At 60.9% G+C, this 22,212-nt stretch overlaps 12 protein-coding genes across 12 annotated transcripts; 5 read left to right on the top strand and 7 right to left on the bottom strand.

Annotated features, from left to right (window-relative positions):
• Positions 1 to 1,761: 1,761 nt before the first annotated feature.
• A1Q1_06315 (diaminopimelate decarboxylase) lies at positions 1,762 to 3,048 on the top strand (the record flags this gene model as incomplete). The annotated part of the gene is made up of 1 exon (XM_014327919.1): positions 1,762 to 3,048. The coding sequence occupies one exon, from the start codon at positions 1,762 to 1,764 to the stop codon at positions 3,046 to 3,048; it is 1,287 nt and encodes a 428-aa protein (XP_014183394.1).
• A 167-nt stretch (positions 3,049 to 3,215) lies between these two features.
• Positions 3,216 to 3,767, bottom strand: A1Q1_06314 (uncharacterized protein; the record flags this gene model as incomplete). Its single annotated transcript, XM_014327918.1, has 1 exon — positions 3,216 to 3,767. One exon carries the CDS (start codon positions 3,765 to 3,767, stop codon positions 3,216 to 3,218), a length of 552 nt encoding a protein of 183 aa, XP_014183393.1.
• A 2,149-nt stretch (positions 3,768 to 5,916) lies between these two features.
• A1Q1_06313 (uncharacterized protein) lies at positions 5,917 to 6,720 on the bottom strand (the record flags this gene model as incomplete). Its single annotated transcript, XM_014327917.1, has 1 exon — positions 5,917 to 6,720. One exon carries the CDS (start codon positions 6,718 to 6,720, stop codon positions 5,917 to 5,919), a length of 804 nt encoding a protein of 267 aa, XP_014183392.1.
• Positions 6,721 to 7,466: 746 nt separating this feature from the next.
• A1Q1_06312 (C-14 sterol reductase) lies at positions 7,467 to 8,840 on the bottom strand (the record flags this gene model as incomplete). Its single annotated transcript, XM_014327916.1, has 1 exon — positions 7,467 to 8,840. One exon carries the CDS (start codon positions 8,838 to 8,840, stop codon positions 7,467 to 7,469), a length of 1,374 nt encoding a protein of 457 aa, XP_014183391.1.
• Positions 8,841 to 9,233: 393 nt separating this feature from the next.
• On the top strand, positions 9,234 to 10,110 carry A1Q1_06311 (uncharacterized protein; the record flags this gene model as incomplete). The annotated part of the gene is made up of 4 exons (XM_014327915.1): positions 9,234 to 9,256; positions 9,313 to 9,462; positions 9,730 to 9,871; positions 10,051 to 10,110. The coding sequence occupies 4 exons, from the start codon at positions 9,234 to 9,236 to the stop codon at positions 10,108 to 10,110; spliced, it is 375 nt and encodes a 124-aa protein (XP_014183390.1).
• Positions 10,111 to 10,533: 423 nt separating this feature from the next.
• On the bottom strand, positions 10,534 to 12,115 carry A1Q1_06310 (endoplasmic oxidoreductin 1 precursor; the record flags this gene model as incomplete). The annotated part of the gene is made up of 2 exons (XM_014327914.1): positions 10,534 to 11,952; positions 11,993 to 12,115. The coding sequence occupies 2 exons, from the start codon at positions 12,113 to 12,115 to the stop codon at positions 10,534 to 10,536; spliced, it is 1,542 nt and encodes a 513-aa protein (XP_014183389.1).
• A 708-nt stretch (positions 12,116 to 12,823) lies between these two features.
• Positions 12,824 to 15,061, top strand: A1Q1_06309 (uncharacterized protein; the record flags this gene model as incomplete). Its single annotated transcript, XM_014327913.1, has 2 exons — positions 12,824 to 13,087; positions 13,127 to 15,061. 2 exons carry the CDS (start codon positions 12,824 to 12,826, stop codon positions 15,059 to 15,061), a joined length of 2,199 nt encoding a protein of 732 aa, XP_014183388.1.
• A 222-nt stretch (positions 15,062 to 15,283) lies between these two features.
• Positions 15,284 to 15,946, bottom strand: A1Q1_06308 (uncharacterized protein; the record flags this gene model as incomplete). The annotated part of the gene is made up of 2 exons (XM_014327912.1): positions 15,284 to 15,556; positions 15,725 to 15,946. The coding sequence occupies 2 exons, from the start codon at positions 15,944 to 15,946 to the stop codon at positions 15,284 to 15,286; spliced, it is 495 nt and encodes a 164-aa protein (XP_014183387.1).
• Positions 15,947 to 16,222: 276 nt separating this feature from the next.
• Positions 16,223 to 17,395, top strand: A1Q1_06307 (uncharacterized protein; the record flags this gene model as incomplete). The annotated part of the gene is made up of 1 exon (XM_014327911.1): positions 16,223 to 17,395. One exon carries the CDS (start codon positions 16,223 to 16,225, stop codon positions 17,393 to 17,395), a length of 1,173 nt encoding a protein of 390 aa, XP_014183386.1.
• A 535-nt stretch (positions 17,396 to 17,930) lies between these two features.
• Positions 17,931 to 18,986, top strand: A1Q1_06306 (aldose 1-epimerase; the record flags this gene model as incomplete). The annotated part of the gene is made up of 1 exon (XM_014327910.1): positions 17,931 to 18,986. The coding sequence occupies one exon, from the start codon at positions 17,931 to 17,933 to the stop codon at positions 18,984 to 18,986; it is 1,056 nt and encodes a 351-aa protein (XP_014183385.1).
• Positions 18,987 to 19,159: 173 nt separating this feature from the next.
• Positions 19,160 to 20,491, bottom strand: A1Q1_06305 (uncharacterized protein; the record flags this gene model as incomplete). The annotated part of the gene is made up of 3 exons (XM_014327909.1): positions 19,160 to 19,888; positions 19,956 to 20,046; positions 20,091 to 20,491. The coding sequence occupies 3 exons, from the start codon at positions 20,489 to 20,491 to the stop codon at positions 19,160 to 19,162; spliced, it is 1,221 nt and encodes a 406-aa protein (XP_014183384.1).
• A 374-nt stretch (positions 20,492 to 20,865) lies between these two features.
• A1Q1_06304 (uncharacterized protein) lies at positions 20,866 to 22,048 on the bottom strand (the record flags this gene model as incomplete). Its single annotated transcript, XM_014327908.1, has 4 exons — positions 20,866 to 21,093; positions 21,151 to 21,453; positions 21,511 to 21,589; positions 21,666 to 22,048. 4 exons carry the CDS (start codon positions 22,046 to 22,048, stop codon positions 20,866 to 20,868), a joined length of 993 nt encoding a protein of 330 aa, XP_014183383.1.
• Between the last annotated feature and the right edge of the window lie 164 nt (positions 22,049 to 22,212).

Below are 22,212 nucleotides of genomic sequence, written 5' to 3'. Positions count from 1 at the left end.
GATGCCGGACTTTCACGATCGCTGCTTGAAGGAGATGAGTGAGAGATAAGAGAGAGTCAAGATGCAGCAGATCTGCAAGTGATGGACGCTAGCGTGTGGAGCTCGCCGGTCCAGGCTAATGTACCAACGGCCTCTTCACGCGATAACACATGCAGAGCCGCTATGGCGCAATGAACGTCGGTCCAGGCACTGCCCATATTGCCAAAGCTGCGTGTAGCGTGCAGGCCGTACGCGCGGGGCATGCACTTGTGCTAGCGTATGAAGCCTAAACTTGCATGCAGCTCGACCCACTACGATGCCATCTAAGCGCCTCGATAAGAGGTCTGGTCCTGTGGACGACGGCCCGAGCCTTGCCGCTGTGCCGTTTGCACGAGTTGTCCGAGGTAGATCCGGGACCCTTTGCGCTTTGCCCTGTGTCGGAGCCCTGCATACCTTGGGCTGTACCTTTGTTGCGTGGGGGGCTCGCTGTCAGCTGTCGAATGGGATACCGTCAGTCGCCGCGCTGAGGCCGGAAATGCCGTATTGGGCCGTTTAAACGCGCAGGAAACAAGTCAGAAATCGAAGGCGTGATCAGATGACCTCCCTGCGCCAAGCCGAGGGGCTGCTCTGGCCTCGGCCTGCTCGCCGACGCTTGCTTAGCGACGCGGGATGCCACAGCAGCTGATATCAGCATCAACATCAGCTACGGCGGTGGGCGAGACATTCCGGGACAATGATTCCGCTGCTCTGCTCGCTGTGCGCCGTGGGCCGCAGAGCTACTTGGACGAGGTCTATGTGGGCATCGACGGTCTCGGAGATGGGCAGTCGGAGCCGGCCGGTGACCAACAGGACACCGCTCGAACATAATGTGCCCCGATCATCGCTGTGGGGCTCACTGGCCGAAATGGGCCGCCAAGATGCCAGGACGCAAGCAAGCCACCCGCCGCTGCCCACAGACGCCCAGCCAGCCAGAATTGCATGTGACGCCCAAGCCGACCCGGCAAAGCCGATGGCGGAGGCACAGACCGCGCCAGAGCAATTATCGCTGCCCTGTCGCGCTCATCGTTGGCAGCTGTTCGCGATGCTCGCTCGGCACTGTGCCTTCGCACCCAGCCACGGGGCATGGGGGGCACCAGCCAGCACCAGCCTCTATCTGAGCCGAGATAGCTGCAACGCCATCGCAAAGACATTCCGCTCAGACGGAGTCGCCGTGGGGCGCTTGTGGACAAGCATTCTCACCCGCTTCGGGTGGTTCACCGATTTCCTCAGCCCTCACAGCCATTGCAATCGGCACCGACTTGTCGGTCGTCTGCGATGTTTCCTCTCGAAAGAAAGGAAGACGGACAACGCCGCCAGCATCAGTCGTGCTGGTCTGGTCGCGTGAGCAGAAGTTCTCCACATTCCAGAACATCTAAAGCAGAAGCCGCTTTCCCGCATCTCAGCCATCCCGCCCGACCCCCGAAACGAGCACGGAAAGTAGGATCTACCGCGAGCCGTAACTGTTAATCGAAAGCAAAGCCCGCCCCACTACCGCTCTCGAATAGCCGACGACAATATACGACGCGCCGCCTTGGCCATTCACCTCTGCAGATTGATCTGTGCATTTGCATCTTTGCACGACTCGCGCTCTACCACATCATTGATATCCGTGCCGCCTGATCGCCCACGCGCATCGACGTCTTGACGCTGCTTCGCCAGCTCGCACCAACCCTCACAATTCAGCGCAGCGCCCGCTTCCTCTCTACCTCCCTCCGTTCGCTCGCCCCTGCTTCTGCAACCGCCATGTCGAGCACACCAGCGATCCATCGCGAGAACGGCACGCTGTACATTGAGGGTGTGTCGTGCTCCGCCCTCGCGAAGCAGTACGGCACGCCGCTGTACGTCTACTCGCGCCGCGCACTCACAGAGGCTTACAACGCGTACGCGTCCTCGGGAGCCAAGGTGCACGTCGCCGTGAAGGCGAACAGCAATCTCGGCGTTCTATCCCTCTTTGCGCGCCTCGGGGCCGGCTTCGACATTGTCACGGGCGGCGAGCTGGCGCGCGTCCTCGCTGCTGGTGGGAAGGCATCCAATGTTGTCTTCTCCGGCGTGGGCAAGAGTGCGGACGAGATGCGGTATGCTCTGAGGGAGGGGGTCAAGTGCTTCAACGTCGAGAGCGCGCCCGAGCTCGAGCGTCTGAACGACGTCGCGGGCGAGATGGGCCTGAAGGCGCCCGTATCGCTGCGTGTCAACCCCGACGTCGACCCCAAGACGCATCCCTACATCAGCACGGGTCTGAAGGGGAACAAGTTTGGCGTGGCCTTCTCCGACGCGCTGGGGACATACAAGCGCGCCCAGGAGATGCCCCACGTCCAAGTGAGCGGGATCGACTGCCACATCGGCAGCCAGATCACGGACATTGCTCCCTACCTCGATGCGCTGGACCGTGTCCTCGACCTCGTGGCCAAGCTCAAGGCCGAAGGCGTCCCGATCGCGCACATCGACGTCGGCGGCGGTCTGGGCATCGACTACGGCAACGGAGACGCGCCGCCCAAGACGGAACAGTTCGTGTCCACCATCATCTCGAGGATTCATGAGCAGGAACCCACCGCCGAGGTCTGGTTTGAGCCCGGCCGCAGCTTGCTCGGCAACGCGGGCGTGCTGCTCACAACCGTCGAGTACCTGAAGCCTGGGGAGGAGAAGAACTTTTGCATCGTCGACGCGGGCATGAACGATCTCGCCAGGCCGAGCATGTATGATGCCTTCCACGACATTGTCCCTGTCGTCGAGACGGCCGAGAGGGGCGAGGACGCTGCCTCCACGAATGGGGTGGATGGAGGCGCGACGACATGGGAGATCGTGGGGCCCGTGTGCGAGAGCGGCGACTGGCTCGGACACGATCGTGCCCTCGCCGTGCAGCCCGGCGACGTGCTCGCCATTCTATCGGCTGGCGCTTACGGGTTCACGATGGCGAGCAACTACAACACGCGCCCGCGGCCTGCTGAACTCGTCGTCGATGGCGAGACGGTGCACGTTGTGCGCGAGAGAGAGACGGTGCAGTCGCTCTTTGCTGGCGAGCACCTGATCTAGGCGTGAGCATCGTGAGCACATACACGGGTGCATAGGACTAGAAGTTTAGCCCGCTTGGGGGGATTATAAGATGTATCATTATGTAGTAGTACTTTGTTTGCTCTTCTGAGTTGGTGAGACGCAACATAAGCCGTATAGCGTGACAAGACTGCGTCGACGATACCCGCTTAGTGGGCGGGGGGCGCGTCCTCCTTCTCCTCGTCGTAGGCGCGGCGCTTGATGGGAACGAGACCGAGGGGAGTCTTGTAGTTGCCATTGTTGTACTTGCCGACGACCCAGGCGATGACACCGAACCAGACCAAGTCCCAGCCGAAGAGGGACCAGGCCATGCCCTCGCTTCCGCGGAGGATGCCTGCGCAGTCACCGCCGGCGCCCGAACCAGGTGTGGGGGGGCAGTAACCGTTGCCGTGCTTGTGGCCGAGATAGGTGAGGGCAATGGCGGAGCCGAGGCCGTACGCCGTCCAGATGCCGTTGACGGCCATCATGTTGGTCGTCGAGAAGAACTTGCGCTTGCCCCAGCAGAGGTACGCGAGCATCCACAGCATCTGGCAGATTCCCAGCACCATCTGCGCGACACCCGCCGCGGGGTAGTGGCTCAGCCCGTACAGCTGCTTCGAGCGGTGGATCAGGATCACGTTCAGGATGAAGTTGACATACGCCAGAATCAGCAGCATGCCGTTCGTCACCGACTTGATGAATCCAGGTCTGCAAGTCAGCATTGCGCGTGGGTGATCTGGTCGGTGGCGCGGAGGCGCGGCGGGCGGTGGGCCATTCTAGCTTCATCTCTCCCGAGCCAGCCTCGCTGCCCCGCTCTACTTGCTCTGCCAGCGCCGCCGTCCTTCACTCCGATCACAACGTACCCGGGCATTGTGGTTGTTGTCTGTGGGTGGGGATGATGGAGCGGGCATACAGCGCAGCGCGGGCTTTATAAAGGGCAGCGGGGTTCCGTGACGTTCCTAAGCTGGGCCCGTTGGTGCTGGGCAAACGTTTGCTGGAGCCCGCAGACTACTTGCGCCAGCTAGTGTGTCAGCAGGCTGGCGGGCGCGGCGGGGTTTCGATGTCATCGACTCTCACGCATCACACTATTTGGAGCAGGAACCCTTGAGCCATATCGCCTGCGTTGCCTGCCCCAAGCCCTCGGGCCTGCGGGTCGCTGGGGTGATTGCGGAGGGCAGAGGGGGGCACGGAGTGATGGATCCCCGCCACCTGCAGAGCAGCCGCGGGACAACGACAGAGGGCTGGAGGCAGAGGCTCGTCGGGAGCTGCGTCGGCGGGGTTCAAGCACAAGATGAGCTGGGGATGCGTCGCCACTGAGCCACTGGCAGAAATGTTATGATGCAATCTCGGCCTCTATTTCGCTCACCTTCTGTTTTCAGTTACCGTTCCTTCTGCGCCGGCCCTGTGCTAATCTTCAGGCGTGGACGGGCTGGGCCATTCAGTCTCCAGGCTCGGTGCGCACGAGCCCTTCCTGCTGGTGCTCTATGCCGCCGGCGAGCCAGGGCAGAGAGCGAGCGGAGCCAGCGCCAGCGGCATGACTCACGACTTTCCGATCAGAATGGACGTCAGGAACGGTGGAATGAGCCTAGGACTTTTTTTGGATTCCGTTTCGGTCATCTGCCCATCGACCACTGCAAGAGTCACCTGGCCTGCGTCTCTGTCACGGAGGGAGACGGGGGAGGGCAGCGGGTAGAGCCGAGCGTAGCGACTACAGCGAGCCCAGTGACAGCGAGCCCAGTGACCAGGGGTGCCAGTGTGCTAGAAGTAGAACTCTCATGGGGAGCTACTAGATCTCGCCCGTGTCCAGCACTAGACTAGTTCCCACCAGCCGCAACCGCGCCGGAGCAACGGGACGACCGGCATGTAGCAACGTAACCCGATATCAGCCTCGGTCTGGCGCGTGGCGTGGCCTGCAGCGTCATGAGTTCAGCAGATCCCCAGGTGGTGCGGTGGATACTGGTGGAGCCAGCACCTCGGTCATAGTCAAGGTGGTGGGTGGTCATTACATACATCATATACAATACACGTCGTGTTCTGGATTCTCTGCAGACTCGTGACGATCACACTACTCCATCAATGTTGCTCCGACACATACACTCGCGCCAAGACAAACACATCTGTGTTGCAACTTGTAAACAAGTGGCAATCAGCCATGTCTCGGCCCATGGGCTGCGGGCTGCGGGTTGGGGGCTGGGTGTGAGGAGGCGGGTCGAGTCACACTGCCGGCCTCGCTCACTGGCCTTACGGCCAGCTGCGCGGCTCAATGCGTGAACAATCCCGACTCGCCCCTCTCCACCGGCCGGAGCAGCTTGAGGTCTGCCTCGTCCATGACCGCCCCGTCGAGGGACTTGTACCGGGCACTGCGGCACGGACTAGGAGCACGCAGGGAGCGCTGCGACGCCATACTCCGCACACTCTTGGAGGAGGAGTAGAAGGCCTCGCCACGCGCTTCCATCATCCGGCGCTCGCCTATGAAGGCTGGGTCTGTCAGCGCAAGTTTCACATGGGTGGGGGGTGGGTTTGTTTGGTTCTTGATGGTGTTTGGTTCCAACTGCGCGTTCGTTGGTCCGCCTCCACCACTTCCACAGCGACCGCAGTTCAGTGATGTGGCCTCGGAGAACAGGAAGAAGCAGTCAGAAGGGAGTACGAGAGGGAGGCGCGGAGACAAGCGATGTGCACGGAACTCCGTCCGGTCGTGGATTGTTCCACCCAGAACGATTAGAGTTTACGCGGCGCCGCCGCCATCCATTTCCGTGAAACACACCCTTCCTACTCCCTCGACTGCCCTGCCCTGCGTCTCTTCCCGGAACAATCCATCATGTGCAGGGGGGAGGCGTCGGGACTGTCCAGATCATGCAGTCATGTGCAGAGCTACACTTGTGCGCACCTCCAGTTCACCTCCGAGTCACCTCCCGTGCCTCCAATCCCCCTTCGCATGTACTCACTGGCAGAGATAGGCGTCTTGGCAATCTCGCTCGCGTCGACATAGTCGCTGAGCACCGAGCTGAGCGACGGGCTGCGCGCATGTCGTAGTGTACTGATACTGAGTGGGGAGTCTGGTCGATGTCCTGGCGGGACGGCGAGGCTGCCGTGCCCCAGACTCGAGCCGGGCGGTGACGCCGCAGGCGACGGGCCGAGCACGTCGTTCGGGAGCGGGGACAGCGTGTCGTGGATACTGGATCGGAGGGAGTCGTCCAGCGTGTTGCCGTTCGTTGTGCGTGTCGTGTTGTTGAGTGGTTGGGTCGTGCCAGAAGGCAAACTGCCCAGCTCCGTTGCCGGCGCTAGAGCTTCCTTCGTCCTCGGCCCTGTCGTCGTCGCGGCTGGCGTCGGCACAGTAACCGCCCCGCGGACCTGGGCGATCTGCGGCCTGTCTTCAGAGTGCTTCTGCTGCGGCGTCGGGGCAGCCGTATCCGTATCCGCACCCTCTCCGAGTTCCGCGTGCCCCCGCTTTGTCCTGCTCCGTTTTCGCTTCCATCTGAGGAGGAACCAGAGCGCCGCCAGGAGCAGGATTAGGCCGACAACACCGCCGATCACGCCGCCGATGATCTTGGGCTTGTTATTCTTCTTTGGGGTGGACGAGACGGACGGAGAGGGAAGCGCGAATGCGAGGCTGGCCGGAGGGACGATCCGCGTGATGGGGCCTATTGGTAGGTCCTCGGGCTTGACTGTCGTCATTGTGTCGCTGGGTGGATGATGTGGATGCGAGGAATGAGTTTGTGTCAAGAGGTAGAAGTAAACATGAGCAAGACTGGAGTGATGGTGAGTGATGGGTAGTTGGGAGGGAGGAGTGGGCGGGATGTCGTGAGCACGAGACTGGGACAATGCTTGACGACGTGCGAGCGAGTGTGACCTGCGACCTGCTATTGTGAGCAAGTGCGTCAGTCCACGGGTGGCCCGAGTTGGCAAGTCGACAGGCAACGGGCAGTCGGCAAGGTCTCACACAGAGTATGCTAACCTAATTCCTCTGTCTCTCTTGCTGACTTCATCTCGCCTTCAGGCTTCAGTCCGCTGTGATCGCTCCACCCATGATTACAGGGCTCAGATCGCTCCTTCTTGGCATGCTAGCATCAGCCCAGCCTTGGTTGCGAGCCGTCAAGCATATTTACAGTTCGAGACGGAAGGGGCGGGCCCACCGCTGATGCCATGTTTGGTCCCTTTTTGTAGAATTATTGCTACTTTCAGTAATTATTCGCACCTCCATTTCCCGTGTTCGACTTCTGCGACCGGGTCTCACGGGCCTTAGAGATGCTGCTTAAGCCTAGAAATGATGCATGGCAAGACATATGCGGACTAGAGATGGGGGTTATGATTGAGTCAAGGGTGATTGATTCAAGATGGTATATATGCTGCTCGCGAGGGTTCTTGCGAGCAGCCTTCGCTCGAGACTTCGTCTCTCGCGGACAGCGGCACTCGCTCGTCGCCTAGTAGACATAGGGAATGATCTTGTACGGGACGAGCTTGGTGTACCGGTCCCAGTCGGCGCCATACTTCTCCTGGCACGCCTCGTCGTCGCGCATCTGGCGGTGCACGAGCAGGACAGCAAAGTACACGACGTAGAAGTACGTGAGGGGGGTCGCGAGTCCAGTCGGGAGACACCACGCCCACGCCATGAGCCAGTCGCCGAGATAGTTGGGGTGGCGGGATCGTCCCCACCATCCGCTCGTGAGCAGCTTGGTGCCGCGCTTCGTGTCCATGTACTTGAGGTTCTTGGGGTTGCGACCGGCACGGAAGTCGGACTTTTCGTTGTTGCTAACGCGGAAGATGTACAATCCCGCGAGCTCGACGGCAGTCACGAGGGCGCACGCGGCCGGGCCGAGCGTGACCGGGTGCCAGGCGAGATAACGCGCCTGCAGCGAGTAGGTGAAGGGGACCCATGTCAGGTCGCCGAACGAGAGCATGAAGCCGAATCCGTCCGTCGTGATGTCCATCTGGTTCAGGATCGAAGGCTCGTTCAGCTGGCAGTCGGCAACGTACCACCCCTCAAAGGCGAGGACGAGCCACATGCTGTCCGTCACACGACCGTTGCGGACGTATTGCTCACACGCGCACGAGATGAGCAGCAGCAGCCAGCCAATGATACCCGGGCGGACCTCGTTGAACGTCTTGATGTCGAACGAGGGGAAACCAGGGAACGTCGGGTTCAGGGGACGGCCGATGAAGAAGTCGTAGCAGAAAATGCCGCTGTTGCCGCCGAGGGCGAGGAGCTCGCCCGACTTGAAGCTCCAGAAATAGACCCAGAGGGCCTGCGCCGTCGCCATGACGAGCGACGCGGTCAGGAGCGGCACCCAGTGGTCGTAGAGGTAGGTGAAGCGCTCAATGCCGCCGGGGGACATGAGGATGCCAACGACGACGCCGAGCGTGAGCACGAGCGTCCACGTGCCGTTCATCTTGTAGCGTTTCCGCGTGCCGTCGCGGATAAGCGTTCCCTCGATCCACTCGCCTGGCAGCAGCCACCAGCACCCGACACACCACATGTACCATCCGAGGTACACCAGGGCGGCCTTTGTGTCCCACAGCCGCCCGGCGACTGAGGGGAAGTTGCGCCAGCCATTCAGGATCGCGTCCCACTGCGAGCTGCTCGTGGGCAGTCCGCACCCCGTGACCTCGTTGCAGGCGTAGTAGAGGAAGTAGGCGGTGAGCGGGGTGCCGATGGTGACGGCGAGGGTGCCGAGGGGCCCGCAGAACTCTGTCGGCTTTGAACGGGGGTTGAGCTCGTCATAGGTCTTGGGGACGGTGGGCTGGAGAGTGACGTGAGTGGTCGCGGTGATGGTCGTTGTGACCTCTCCCTCTGGCATGGTGTCGGCGTCGCTGTATGTCAAGAGAGAAAAAGGAGATGAGATGAAGACGCGGCGCGCGCAAACAAGAGAGAGCGGGGTCCCTCTGTCCCTTTGCGTTCTGTGCCTGGGATGGGACGACGGAAAAGGAGGAGACCATCCAATGTGGAGGTCGGGGGAGGGCGATCCCGTCACCCCACGTGGTCAAGTCTGGGAGTAAATCCAAATTAAAGGCGGAAGAAATAATCCCGCGCGGAGGGAGAGAGCAGCCAGGATCACCCGCCGACGAGCTCATGACACTCAACGGACACTCGATTCGCTACCGAGCTGCTGCTATCGACACAACAACGACGACAACGACGAGTGAGTCCTCAACGACAGCGGTCATGGTCTTACAGCTGACACAAGCAGAAAATGAACTACAAGGGACCCAGGCAGTGCGTTATTCCCCCGCGACCATCAGCTATCGAAGCCCGTAAGAGCTAACCTCCAGGGACATGCCCCCGGCGGGCGGATACGAGAAGGTCCACTACAGGCGTAACCTCCCCGTCCGTGGTCCCTCCGGCATTGCCATCTTCGCCCTCGTCGGCGCCATCTCCGCCTTTGGATTTTACAAGGTCGGCCAGTCCAACGCCGAGAAGCGGTGAGTCGTTGGAATGGTGGAGGACGGAGCGATCGGATTTCAAGAGCGCGAAACGGAACGACTCTTCACCTCGGCAACGCGTGCGACTGCGTCCTCGAGCTCTTCGCATTGGAGTGAAGGGTGAACACGGCGAGATGAAAGGAGTAGTGCTGGAAGTGGAGTGGTGGAGGAGGAATGATCAAGGATAATTCAAGAGGTTGCCGAGTCGCAATTCCGATCGCCCGTGTTCCTCGAGCTTTGGATCTGGTGCAAAAGCTGACTTTGCAGCGAGCTCGCCCGCGAACGCGCCTGGTCGCGCATCTACCTCGTCCCCGCCATTCTTGCCGAGCAGGACCGCGACGCGTACCGCCGAAATGTCGCTGCCCTCGAGCGCGAGAAGCAGATCATGAAGGATGTTCCTGGATGGGAGGTGAGTCCTCGAGCGAGCAGCGAGTGGAGCGAGCGCACTCTTGTGTCGCGAGGCGATGCGCTGTGCAGTGTAGCAGAGCGCGACCCGCAACGCACAGCGCCGAAGCGCGGAGCTGCCGCTAGCGCGGTGCCGCGCGAAACAGCTGCCCCAGAATCGGACTCTTCAGCTGACACTCGCAGGCCGGAAAGAGCGTCTACAACACGAAGCACTACGTCCCGAGCACTGTCGTTGTTATCTAGACGTTGATAAAGTATTCGGACCATGCAGCATTGATAAGATTTAGCCACCGTCGTGTGCCTAATGACGCCCCAGCGATCGTGAGGCAAGAGCGGCCCGGGAGGTCGAACCAAGCCGTCGGAGGATCGGGCGGAGAAGGCGGAGAAAGCTAAAGCGACGGGCGGCGCATGAGATCGTGTACGCTTGCAATCTCTTTTACGCTGTTCACCCCGATGTGTTCCAAAGAGGTACCAGTTGTTGGGGCTGACAAGATTGGCGAGATCTGACTGACGCCGAGGTGATCCCAGAAGTTTCAGAAAAAAGATCGACAAGCAATGAGAAGAACGACCTTCAATCCGCACAATAGCAGCCACGGACAATGAACAGAAAGAGAGCGTTATACATGTGATTTACAGTTAGAAGAAAAGAAAACGAAAGCTATTCTATCAGAGTTCCGTCTTGGGCACGACGACGCCCTTTGCGAGCCGGATCACGGTCGAGAAGCACCCCTTGCACCCTCTCCGCACCGCCTCGATGGCGGCGAGCACGCTGCCCACGACCGCCTCGTACGTCCAGGTACTTCCATCCGGCTCCTTGACAGTCTTGCGGACGATGAGTTTGGGTTCCGTGGGGGTTTGGGTCTGCGTTGCGGCGTATTCCTTCCTGAAGTCGTCGACGCTCGCGAGACTCTCCGAAATCCGGTGCAGGGTGTTGAACAGCGCAACCACTTCCGAACGCTGCAAGAGGTCCGGGTTGCGTTTCGGGTCGAGGTCCTTGTCGTCTAGCGCGAAGAGGATCTTGAGCGCCGTGCCAATGCCGGTCACTTGCAGCTTGCCCCAGAGCCGACACTTGTCGCACCCGACACAGTCCATGATGCGGGACACGTTGCGGAAGTGGCTCTTGAACTGCTCCTTGAGCACGGGTGCGTCGGGGCCAGTGAAGAAGTCGCCCTCGTCGAAACCGTGCGCCACGTCTGCGCCCTCGGCAATGGAGAGGACCTGGTCGAACAGCTTGTGTGTCTTCGCGTCGCTCGCCTTTTGCGCCGCCGAGCACGGGATCCCAGGGCGAGACAGGTCAATGTCGTATGCCTTTAAGTAGGGGGCTACGCGCGCCACGGCGCGCAGCATGAGGACGGCGTTGAAGTAGACGTTGGAGAGACGCTCGGGGTGCGTCGCGACGCGGTTCACGAAACATTGCAGGTTGGGCGCCCACTCGCCCGTGCTCTGGTCGAGGTAGTCGGCGCAGATGTGGATGCTGATACTCGCGTGCAGGCCGGAGATGATGCGGTAGTAGATCTTCTTCTCCTCGCACGTGTCGCCTGTGCTCGTCACCATCTCCGTGCCGAGCCCCTCGGACAGGGCACTGAACCCGGGCGCAGGGGAGAACTTGCTGACCTGCGCCGTATCTTTGATGCCGGCCTCGGACAGGCCAAAGCAGTTCTCCTGGTAGATCGCCTTCCACACGTTATGCGAAGAGTCGCCCGCGTACCCTGTGAACCGCTCCGGATTGATCGAGAGGTCGATGTACTGCCCCTCGTTTGTCGCGTCGTCCTCGATGAAGCAAAAGTCGTCGTCTCGGAAGTAACACCCGCTGACGCCCCCTTGCATGTCCCCCGTCTGCACTGCCGACAGAGCCTTTGCGCGCCACTTTTCCGGAATGTCAGACTCGTCCGTGTCCTCGATCCCGCACGCGCGGTTCATGCAGAACCCGTTCTCCTGCCAGAAGGGACATTCCCGGTACAGGTCTACTTTGTAGTATTTGAAGAAGGGCGTCGTCACTAGCTCGTGCAGCGGTGGGAAGAGCTTCTTGTTCACCGCCTCGACCGTCTCGTAGGCGCAGTGCGTGCTCTCTATTGGGCCTGAGGGCTGGCAAGTGTCAGCTACGAAAAGGGTGAAAATAGCTTACGGAGCAGTAGCCCTCTGCCTTGCCCTCTAGGACGTTGCGGGCTTTGCGCGAGTCGGGCTTGGAGGGGTCGAGGAGGATGGCATTGGTGCCGATGAGCGACGTGAGGAGCTGCGCTATACGCATGGTCGCGGGGGAAAAGGTGGAATGGACAAAGGAGTGTAGGGTGTGGGTAGTAGAGAAGAGAGTAAAGTTTGACGTGGAGCAAGGTAAGTGAGTGAATGAATGACAAGGGCAAGGACAAACAATGCGATGCAACGACCGACGACGCAAGGACGGAAACGATCGGACAACTCTGTGCTGCAAGGCTGCTGCAACATGACGCGCCATCATCGAGAGACTTCCAAACCCTACCTTCGGTCATCTCCACAAGCCAGCAAGTATCGCACAGATCCTGCATGCTCCAGCCCTTGCTTGTCCCATGCTCTGCGTGTCCATGCATATGCAGCTGTACCCCCCCCTCTCCTGCTCCACGTCGGCAAAGTGACTGATGCATGCGTGCATGGACACGTCTGCGAATTACCCAATTACCCACTCCTTAGTCATGCATCCCATCCCAATCTCGCTGGATGCTTACGTACACGTGGAAGGCTCGGGCTCCTCCGGCGTATACGGCGCCTCGCAAATTATCGCCGCCCTATCAGCCGGAGTGCTTTACGTAACTGACACCCCGCGCCACTGACTTTCCCACGATTGTTGTTCTCACGTGACTTTGTTGTTGCCACCTCCCCCGACTCCGAAGGCGTAAACAACACACTACTGCGCTCCCCTTCCCGGCCTTCCCTCGCGTTTGATCACCGCGGCCATAGCAAACCACACCACCACCAAGCAATCATGTCAAGACGGAGCTCACTCGCCTTACCTCTCAACATGCAAGTCAACGACGACGCCGCAGAACGCGCCGCCAGAAGACGATCAGCACACTTCGCACCCATGCTTCCAGACAAAGAGACCGGACAAGGCGCACCGCACAAGTCGGCACTCAGCGTCCAGAAACGCGCGAAACGGCTCTCGGCAGTCGCACCCTCCAACCCGCCCGTTAGCATGGAGGTCATGAACACAAACTTTGAGGAGTGGATGAAGTTGGCAACCGACAATGTAAGCTCGAGAGGCCTCTGAAGAGCTAACGCACTACAGAAAATTACAGCAACGAATACCTGGAACTTTGCGCTGATCGACTACTTTCACGACCTGACGCTGCTCCGGAATGCAGACGATGAAAGCATCAACTTCCAGAAGGCCTCTTGCACGCTTGACGGGTGCGTCAAGATTTGGACGTCGCGCGTCGACTCTGTCGCGACCGAGACGGGCAAGCTGCTCTCCGGCCTCGCTGGCGCCCCAGAGGAGGCAGACGAGGACGAGGAGGGCGACGGCGCCGAGCCACGGGAACGTGAGCGGCGGCGTGCGCAGCGGTCCGAGGCGACACTCGCCAAGTCCTTTGCCGCCCTCCAGGTGAAGAAGTTTGACCTCGAGTTCACCGTTGACCCCCTGTTCAAGAAGACGAGCGCGGATTTCGACGAGGGCGGCGCGATGGGCTTGCTCATGAACCACCTGGGTATTGATGGGACGGGCCGCGTCGTGTTCGATTCGGGCGACGCGCTCGTTGAGGAGGACAGTGACGACGAGGATGAGGAGGAGCAGCACGCTGTTGTCGACATTGCCAAGCTGCGCGACTTCCTCCCACCGCAGGCCGAGGTCGAGGGCCTCAACATCTCCGACACGCTCAATGGGTTCTACTTTGCTGCCGACCCGAAGGACACGCCGGATCTTATGGCGCTCCTTGCGCTCGATGACCAGGAAGAGGAAGAGGAGCCGTTCGAGCCAGGACCGCAAGGCGAGGCGGTTGACTTTTTCGGCGATGACGACTACGACGCACCAGCGCTCGACGGCGGCTTCGACGAGGGCGACGTCAGCATGGGCGACGACCCATTTACTGCCCCGCCGGCGGCCGGACCCTTTGGCACCAGCACGCTCGTGACACTGGGCGGCACACCCGACGGCAACATGTTCGAATACTTTGACTCTGGTTTCGGCAAGGCGTGGGCCGGTGCCGAGCACTGGAAGCTGAAGCGCGTGACACGGCGAGTCGTCGACCCCGAGGTCGCGCGCGAGAAGCGTGCCGCCAAGGCGCCATTCACGATCGACTTTGGGCCCGAGGCCAAGCTCTCGAGCCGAGAACTGTTCGCGACGTCGTCTGCGACAACGCTCCTGCCCAAGCGACGGAGCGGGAAGAAGGCAACCTCAGCCTCGCGGAGACGAGACGAGTACTTGCTTCCGGACGACATGCACTTTAGCTCTCGACAGCTGCTGCGTCTCTTCCTCAAACCCAAGTTTGCGCTGCGGACGCGGCGCGTGGCATCCAATAATGCCGCCGGCGAGATCGACGAGACGTTCTGGGCGCAGGCGGCGCAGGACCGGGAGACGGGCGCGGACGACTTTGCCGCCGAAGCCGACATGCCGTTTGAGAGCCAGTTCTTCCACGACGACGACGACTTTGTGGATGCTGCCCTCGACGATGCCGAGGACGCGGACGATCTCCGTCTCGAGACGCAGGGACAGGAACTGAAGCGCGCTCGGCCAGAAAACGTGCACTACGCCAAGAAAGCGAAGCGTGTCGACGTGAAACGGCTCAAGGACGACATCTGGTCCGACCTGCGCGCGGGGCTCAAGATTGAGGCGCCCGAGTTTGAGGGCGAGGCAGAGCGGCGGGAATCCATCCACCCCGAGCCCGCGGACGTGGATGAGAGCGAGCCAGCAACGTTCGACCGGGTCATCACCTCGCTCCGCGCCAGCTACCCGCGGGACAAGATGTCCGAGATCAGCACAAGTTTCTGCTTCATCTGTCTCCTGCACCTGGCGAATGAGGAGGGGCTCAAGATCGAGACGGCGCGCACGGACGGCGGAGCAGGCGACACGGGCATGAAGGGGTACACGGACCAGGAGGGCGTGTGGGATATTGAGGGCGTGCGGCCGCCGCGCAAGATGGTCACGGGCAACGAGGTCGATCGCATTGTCGGCGAGCTCCAGGCGCTCAAGGTGTTCCGCGACCCGACGGCGGGGCGGGCGGCGTAAGCGAAAATCGAGCGCAGCGAGGCCGAGCGTGATGCCGAGTGCAGCGAGGCTCTCCCTGTGCTCTGATCGTAGAACTGCCCCATGGGCGCGATTATACATGTTCTAGCGTGTCTACATAGAGTCTTGATCCTTCCGGACTATTTTTGATGATGTACCATAATAGCCATTCGCGTGAGCCATTCTGGTCTGCCACAGCCTCGCTGTCGGAGCTCGACGCACGGCTTACGGGTGGGAGTACTTCAACCGGTCCGCCGCAAGGTAGCTCTCGCCCTTTCCTCCTGGAGCGTCGTACGCCCACCCCAGGGGCCCAAGATCGCACTCGGCACAAATGAGAAACTTGTGCTTGGCCCCGTCGCTGTTACCCGGCGTGTCGGGGTGCAAGGGCTCGGGGGCTGCGCGCGAGTAGCCAATGTTGTCAAAGGCCATGGGTCCGCCGCGCACTACCCAGTAGGCGCCCTCGGTGGGGGCGAAGGGCGATCCGTCCTCGCGGGGAAGCTGGGAGTTAGCTGGGCCTTACAACTGGCGAGCTAGGGGAGGAGGTGTTGAGTCAGACGGTGTGCTGGCTCGCGCTAACGCTGAGCACGTTGAACACGCCGAGCACGCCGAGCGCGTAGAGCACGAGCACTCTCCCGACAGCAGCACAGAGGTGAAGAGAATACTCACCAGGTCAGGCTTTGCCTCGATCAGCTCGCACGTCCCCGGCTGCACGATGACGGCGCGGCACCCCTCGCGGGGGCAGTACAGTTTCCGCGTGTTGACCTTGTTCTCCGATCCGTCGTGGAGGTCCGTCTGGTCGAGATCCTTATACTGCTTGGCAGGCGGGGGCGGGGCGGCGCTCTGGCGCTGCAGAGCGGCGAGAATGTCGGCCTGGGAGTATCCCTCCATCGTTTCTGTTGATATTGGTGAGTAGTAAAAGAAGAGAGCGGCACGATGACGACAGAAGCAGCTCGAAGATGGGATGGAGAGGGGGCAGCACTCCGCTACCACGTGACCTTATTTTTGCCACCCAACCCACTGCCGGGTGGGTTTTCGATCGGCGCTCCCGAGTGACCCAGGATGGACTGTGGGCCGAATCGCGAAGCGAAGCTTTGTCAGCGGGACGTTTCCACTCTTCCTCTCCACCCTCTCTCTCTCACTCACCACCCGTTCGACACAGACACCATGTCGAACCCGGGTCCAGCTGGGCCTCTAGGCCACCTGACAGGCATGTACTTCGACCCCGACCGGAACCGCTACTTTCCCCTAGCCATGCGCAACCTGCAGCTCCCCCTCTGTCCGCCAGCGACGAAGCGCAAGCGACCCGTTGCGGCCCCATCGCCGCCCTCAAAGCGGACACTGCGACTACCGCGGCGCTCCCACCCCCACCCCTCTTCTGCTTCTTCGTCTATGAGTCGGGGGGAGCACAAACTCGCCAGTGCGACCATGCAGGGCGCGATGGAGGTCGCCAAGTGCCCGGGGGAGGGCATCACGAGTCTGAAGAGCTATGCCGGCGGCCTGTGCGTCACGACCGACCACGGGGAGGTGATCCTCGTCGACCGCTCGGGAGAGAGGGACTGGCAGGCACTCTGTTCCCAGCCCCTACTCGGTGTCCACTTCAACCCCGCGCGGAGCACGGTGCTCGCCGTCGCGAACGGGAACGACCCGCACGCCCACTCCCTCCGGCACACGGCGTACGGCGCCTTGGAGGCGGGCACGCTCGATTTCCCGCAACGCGACCTCTTCGCCATGTCGAGCTTTGACGACGTGACCTCGCTCGGTTCAGTTCGGAGCGTCAACGTCCTGACCCTGGGCCAGACGCTGGGGTATGCGCGCCGGCGATTGCCGAGCGATCCGCTGGCGCTGCACCAGGCGAGTCGGGACGTGCTCTTCGCCGGCCTGCGGAGCTCGGCAATCGTGCTCGAGGATTTAAGGGTTGCGCGGCAGACGTCCGCCCTCGCCACCCTTCCGCGGGGCAAGGCCGTGACGGCCGTGAAGCGGCTGGCGGACAGTGCGGTGCCGTTCGGCGTCCTGGCGGCCGGACTGGACCATCAGCTCGTCCTCTTCGACGCGCGCTTCTCCCGCTCCCCCCTGCGCACATTCAAGGGCCACGTCAACGTGTACCACACCAACCTGGCCGTCACGACGAGTCCGGACGATATGGTCGTGCTCGCCGGCGGGAGCGATCGGAGGATCAGGGCGTGGAACACCGTCACGGGGGAGCAGATCTTGCCCGCTAACAGACACCGACGCAACGTGCTCGGCATGGACTTTAGGTATAACGTGAAGCACGTCGATGTCGATGAGGACTGGAACGTGCGCGTCGCGAGTGCGGGCGACGTGCTCCGCTTTGCTTAAAAGGCGCGAGCGAAGCGAGCTACCGTTTCGGCGCCTTCTACGTCTTACACGACTCGCATTGTTCCGCGGCTTCCACCTATTCCATCATGTACAATCCGCCCAGAGCCATCCCCCGTAGACGCATAGACCGTCCTACATGCTGCTCTACCACTACACAAGTTGTTTCCATTGAATCTGTACAGCTTTATACCCCTGTTGTACCACCATGCGTTCCATGTATCGGTAGATTAGAGCGTTGCAGCGTCCCGTGCACGCCGTGCATCGGGCACTTGATCAAGCCACTCGAACTGGAGATGAACGTGAGCGCGTGCAAAGGATGTGGGGCAACAGGGTTGAGAAAGGGGGATGAGACCCGGGGAATGCGCCGAGAAACCGCCGGGTATCGGCCCGGGTCCGGAGTCGCAAGTGCCGGTACGCTCGGCGCGGCGCGTATCGAGTGACGACGTACCGTCTCCTTCAGACTTTTCTTCATAACCTGCCCTCTCCCCATCTCCCCATCTCCCCTCTTCCCCTCATTCCATCAAAGACCACAGCGATGACCATCCCCAACACCGCCCCCATCACCGACTGTAACGGCAACTCCATCCCCCCCTCCGCATGGAAGGAGTACCGCCTCTCCGCCCCCGGTATCCGCGCCACCTTCATTCCCTATGGCGCTCGCCTGACGTCGCTGCAAGTCCCCGACCGTGCCGGCAAGTGGACAGAGGTGAATGTGGGCTACGCCGACCCCTCGTCGTACATCAAGGAGGCTGGGCCGAGCTACTTTGGCGCCGTGGTGGGCCGGGTCGCGAACCGAATCCGCTCGGGCAAGTTTGAGCTGAACGGGAAGGAGTACGCGATCACGCCGAACGAGAACGGGGGTTACAACACACTGCACGGGGGCAAGATCGGATACGACGCGCGCGAGTGGGAGGTCGCCCAGGCCTCCGAGAGCAGCGTCACGTTCACGCTGAGGGATGAGGGAGGAGAGGCGTGGGACGGCTTCCCCGGCTGCGTGGACGTGGGCGCGGCGTACGAGCTCAGCGACGGCGAGCTCAGGGCCACCCTCCGCGCCGTGCCCCGCGACGGTGCGACGCCCATCCTCCTCACGACGCACGGGTACTACAACCTCGCTGGCGAGGGGAGCATCATGGGCGACGAGCTGCAGCTCCCCCGCGCATCCCGCTTCGTGCGGGGCGACAAGCACCTCGTGCCCACTGGCGAACTGCCCCCGACTGCCGGACACGCGCTGGATTTTACGGCCCCCAAGCCGATCGGAGAGGGCAGGGCGAAGGAGTGCGGCGCAGGCAACGAGGGGATCGACAACTGTTTCGTCTTCTCGGAGGTTTCCCCCGAGCCCCAGCTCATCTGGCACTCGAAGACTAGTGGCATCCGCCTCCAGCTCTGCACGGATCAGGACGCAGTGCAGATGTACGCGTGCGCTGCCAAGGGGGACACGGTGCTCGGTGAGCGCGGGGCGGAGTGTCTCGCTGTCGAGCCGCAGGGCGTTATCGACTCTGTGAACCATCCCGAGTGGGGCTTCAAGGTCGTTTATGAGAAGGGAGAGGAGTACGTTAACACCACTACGTGGAAGTTTGACGTTGTAGAGTAAGCGTATGGACTATGCAGGCTTATGGACTTGCACGCGGTCTGATGGGCAACTGACCGTACCGACTCATGCTCAGGAGGCGCTGGCACGACATGCTGGGCTGCGCGACTGCCCGTCCTAGGACTACATAAAACCCAGTCTCCCTCCCAGCGACTGAGACAATGCAAGCAATCCAACTACATCAAAGTATGCGGCACCTCCTTTCCTGCCCCGGACTGGCGCGCCTTGCGTCGCCGACGGAGCTCGCGACGCCCCACTGACTCCTGCCACCCGCCCGTGTCCCCCTCACCCTGCAGCTCAGCTCCGGTGCCGACAGGGGCTACAGCCTGCTTCAAGCTGTCCTGTGGACTGGGCCCCGAGGTCGCCGGAACGTTGCGGCGGGCAGCCTGGGCGTAGCTCGGGCAAGCGAAGAGATGGGCGACTGGGGCGTCCTCATGAGCACTCTTTCCCTGCTGCTTTTCCTCCATCCTTGCCTTCGCCTCCCACCAGTCGGCAAGCGTGGGGAGGACAGGTTGCGGCGGAGGCATGGGACTGCCCCACTCTTCTTCCCACCTCTCAATCCTCTGCAGCTCCGCACTGTCTGGCTCGCGGACATTCCCCTCGACATCCAGGAACGTCTCGGCCGTATCTGATTCTCTCCCGTGCGGATCGTCGGTGTCAGATTCTTCTAGCACGACGCACGTGAAGCGCTCAGGCGGGAGATCATCTCGATCGGGGTACCACTTCTCCATCAGACCGAGGGGAAACGACTCGAACGATTTGTCCACTTGCTCTCGGCTGTCGTACAGCATCTCGTACACCGTGTTGAGGGCGTAGGTGCACACGCGCATTGCGAGCTCGGCGAGTCCGTCGGTGTTCAGGATCCAAGGCTCACTAGGAAAGTGTGCCTGCAACCGGTGGTCGATCTGAGTAATATGTCAGTGTGTCGTGGCCGAAGCGATACTTCACGAATCGTGTGGCCCAAAAAGCCACATCGTCCCTTCCCAGGTCGCAGTCGACCCAGTCCTCGAAAGTCAGGTTCCGTATCTTGTACATGGCCCTGATGTTGCGAGCCCAGACGTTGCTGTTCCGTCAGTCACGTCACCTTAGAGCCCCCTGCTCACGTACATCTCAAGGGCCTTGTCGGCGATTGCGAGGCACAGGCTTTCCTCGAGCAGAGCCTGGCGCTCTTTGCCCTGCGGATCTCTGAGCCGTTCGCGGGGAGGTATGACGAGATCGATGTCCTTTGCGGCAATGGCACGGGTCCACGCGCGGCTGGTGGCCCGAGCGACCCAGCGCAGCTTCCACTCGTAGTGCCCGTCTTCGAAGAGATAGAACGGGTAGCCAAAGTTCTCGATGTGGTTGGTTCGTGGGAACAACCCGAGGTGCGCGGGCAGCCCGATACTGTCGATAGGTGGGAGAGGATAGTTCTGCAAGCACTCCTCGGTGGGTAAAACGGTAACGCCCTCCAACCCGTTTGCCCACGGTTCGGATTCTCCGGTTGTCCGTGGCTTTGTCGGAGAAGACATGGTGGCGAAGATAGGATCTCGAGGGAAGATTGCAGAGGTTGATCGCTGGGGAGAGCGTGATGAGCAACAACAACGGGCTCTTGCGTTGCCCTCGACGAGACTGAGCTAGCTTCTGGGGGCTGGGTCACACATTTAAGCAATCGCCGAGGTTCGATAGAGGATAGACGGCAAACCTGCTTTAGTGTCACCCTTGAGAAATATCGCGCGTGGCGGAAAAGATCACCAGAGACGAGCCTCGGCATCCAGCACGCGTAGGGTGTCGCCTGACGTGAACCCCTTACGACGCCGGTGTGTGGTCAATCTGACGAGAGAATCCAATAGCTGGTACAAGGGCATCTGTTGCATCAAATCACGCGCTGCGAACTTCTGCTAAGTCACACATCCTCTTCCGCCTCTTTTCCTCCTTCGAATTCCTGATCCACCGCAGCAGCGGAGCAGGCGGGTTCCGGGAAGAGGCCTATCTCAGCGGGAGAAGTGTCGAGACCTCCAATCTCGTCCGTTTGATCATTCTCCTTCATGGATGCCTCCAGCTTTGCCTTTGCCTCGAGGTACTCGCCGAGAGACGGGGGCTCCGGGCGAAGAGGAGGCTCCAGAGAGATGTCCTATTCGTCCTCCCATTCCTCGATGCTCCTTAGCTCCTCATTTTTTGGGTGGCAGACGTCTCCATTAACATCAATGAAGCGCTCCTGAAGCAACTCTTCCAGATGATCCACGTCCGCGGAATGGAAGTCGTCGTCACCGTCAACATCCGGAGGAAGAACGACCGTGAAGCGCTCAGGGAGTACGTCTTCGCGGGCGGGGAACCACTTCTCGCAGAAGGACATGGGGAAGGACGGGCCGTCGAACTCGATCGTATCCGCACTGTCGAGAATCATTTCGTAGACGGTGTTCAGTGCGTGCGCAGCGATTTCCTCCCCAAACCCCCGCGTACCGTCAATCCAGGGCTCGTTAGGGAAATGATGCTGCAGATGGGTGTGGATCTGAGGTGTGAGCTAGTTAGGCTGACCAAAACAACTCACGAAGTTTGTCGCCCATCGCGACACCGTGTTCCGACCCATGTCGCATTCGACCCATTCCTCGAAGCGAGGTGTTGCTAGACTGTACAGCCGTCGTATTTTGCGCGCCCAGGGGTTGCTAGCCCGTCAGCCCCGTCGAAGATCTAAACGATACGTACATCTCCAGAGCCTTGTCGGCTACCGCAAGGCTCAGACTCTCCTGGAGAAGGAATTGGCGGTCTTGTCCCTCTGGAGCTGGATGGCGATATCGAGGAGGGATTGCGTAGGTGATATCGCCGCGTTTGATGGCACGCAACCACCCGCGGCTTGCGGCACGAGCCGCCCAACGCATCTTCCATTCGTACTCCCCTTCCTCGTAGAGGTACCAGGGGTGACCGAAGTTCTCCTCGTACTGTGTACGAGGAAAGCTCTGTAAGCGCTCTGGTAGGTAGATCCCCGTCAACTTGGGAAGATGCTCATATCGCAGGCGGATATCCTCTTCCGTTATCTGGATCGTGGAAAAGCGAGCGAGGGGGTCGTCGGAAGAGCAGTTTTCGCTCATGGGTTTCGGACAAGAAACTGTTGATGATCAATACACAAGCGAGAGTGTTGGTGATGAAGCAATGAGCGTAGAGTTAGTCTAGGGATCAGAAGGCGGGAGGATCTAGCAGCCTGGTAGGCAGCCGCGGCGACGGCTTCGCATCGGCAGTGATATCGGGCCAACCT

Source organism: Trichosporon asahii (genome assembly GCF_000293215.1).
Source record: "Trichosporon asahii var. asahii CBS 2479 unplaced genomic scaffold scaffold00006, whole genome shotgun sequence".
NCBI lineage: Eukaryota > Fungi > Basidiomycota > Tremellomycetes > Trichosporonales > Trichosporonaceae > Trichosporon > Trichosporon asahii.
This window is presented reverse-complemented; position numbering and strand designations above follow the sequence as displayed.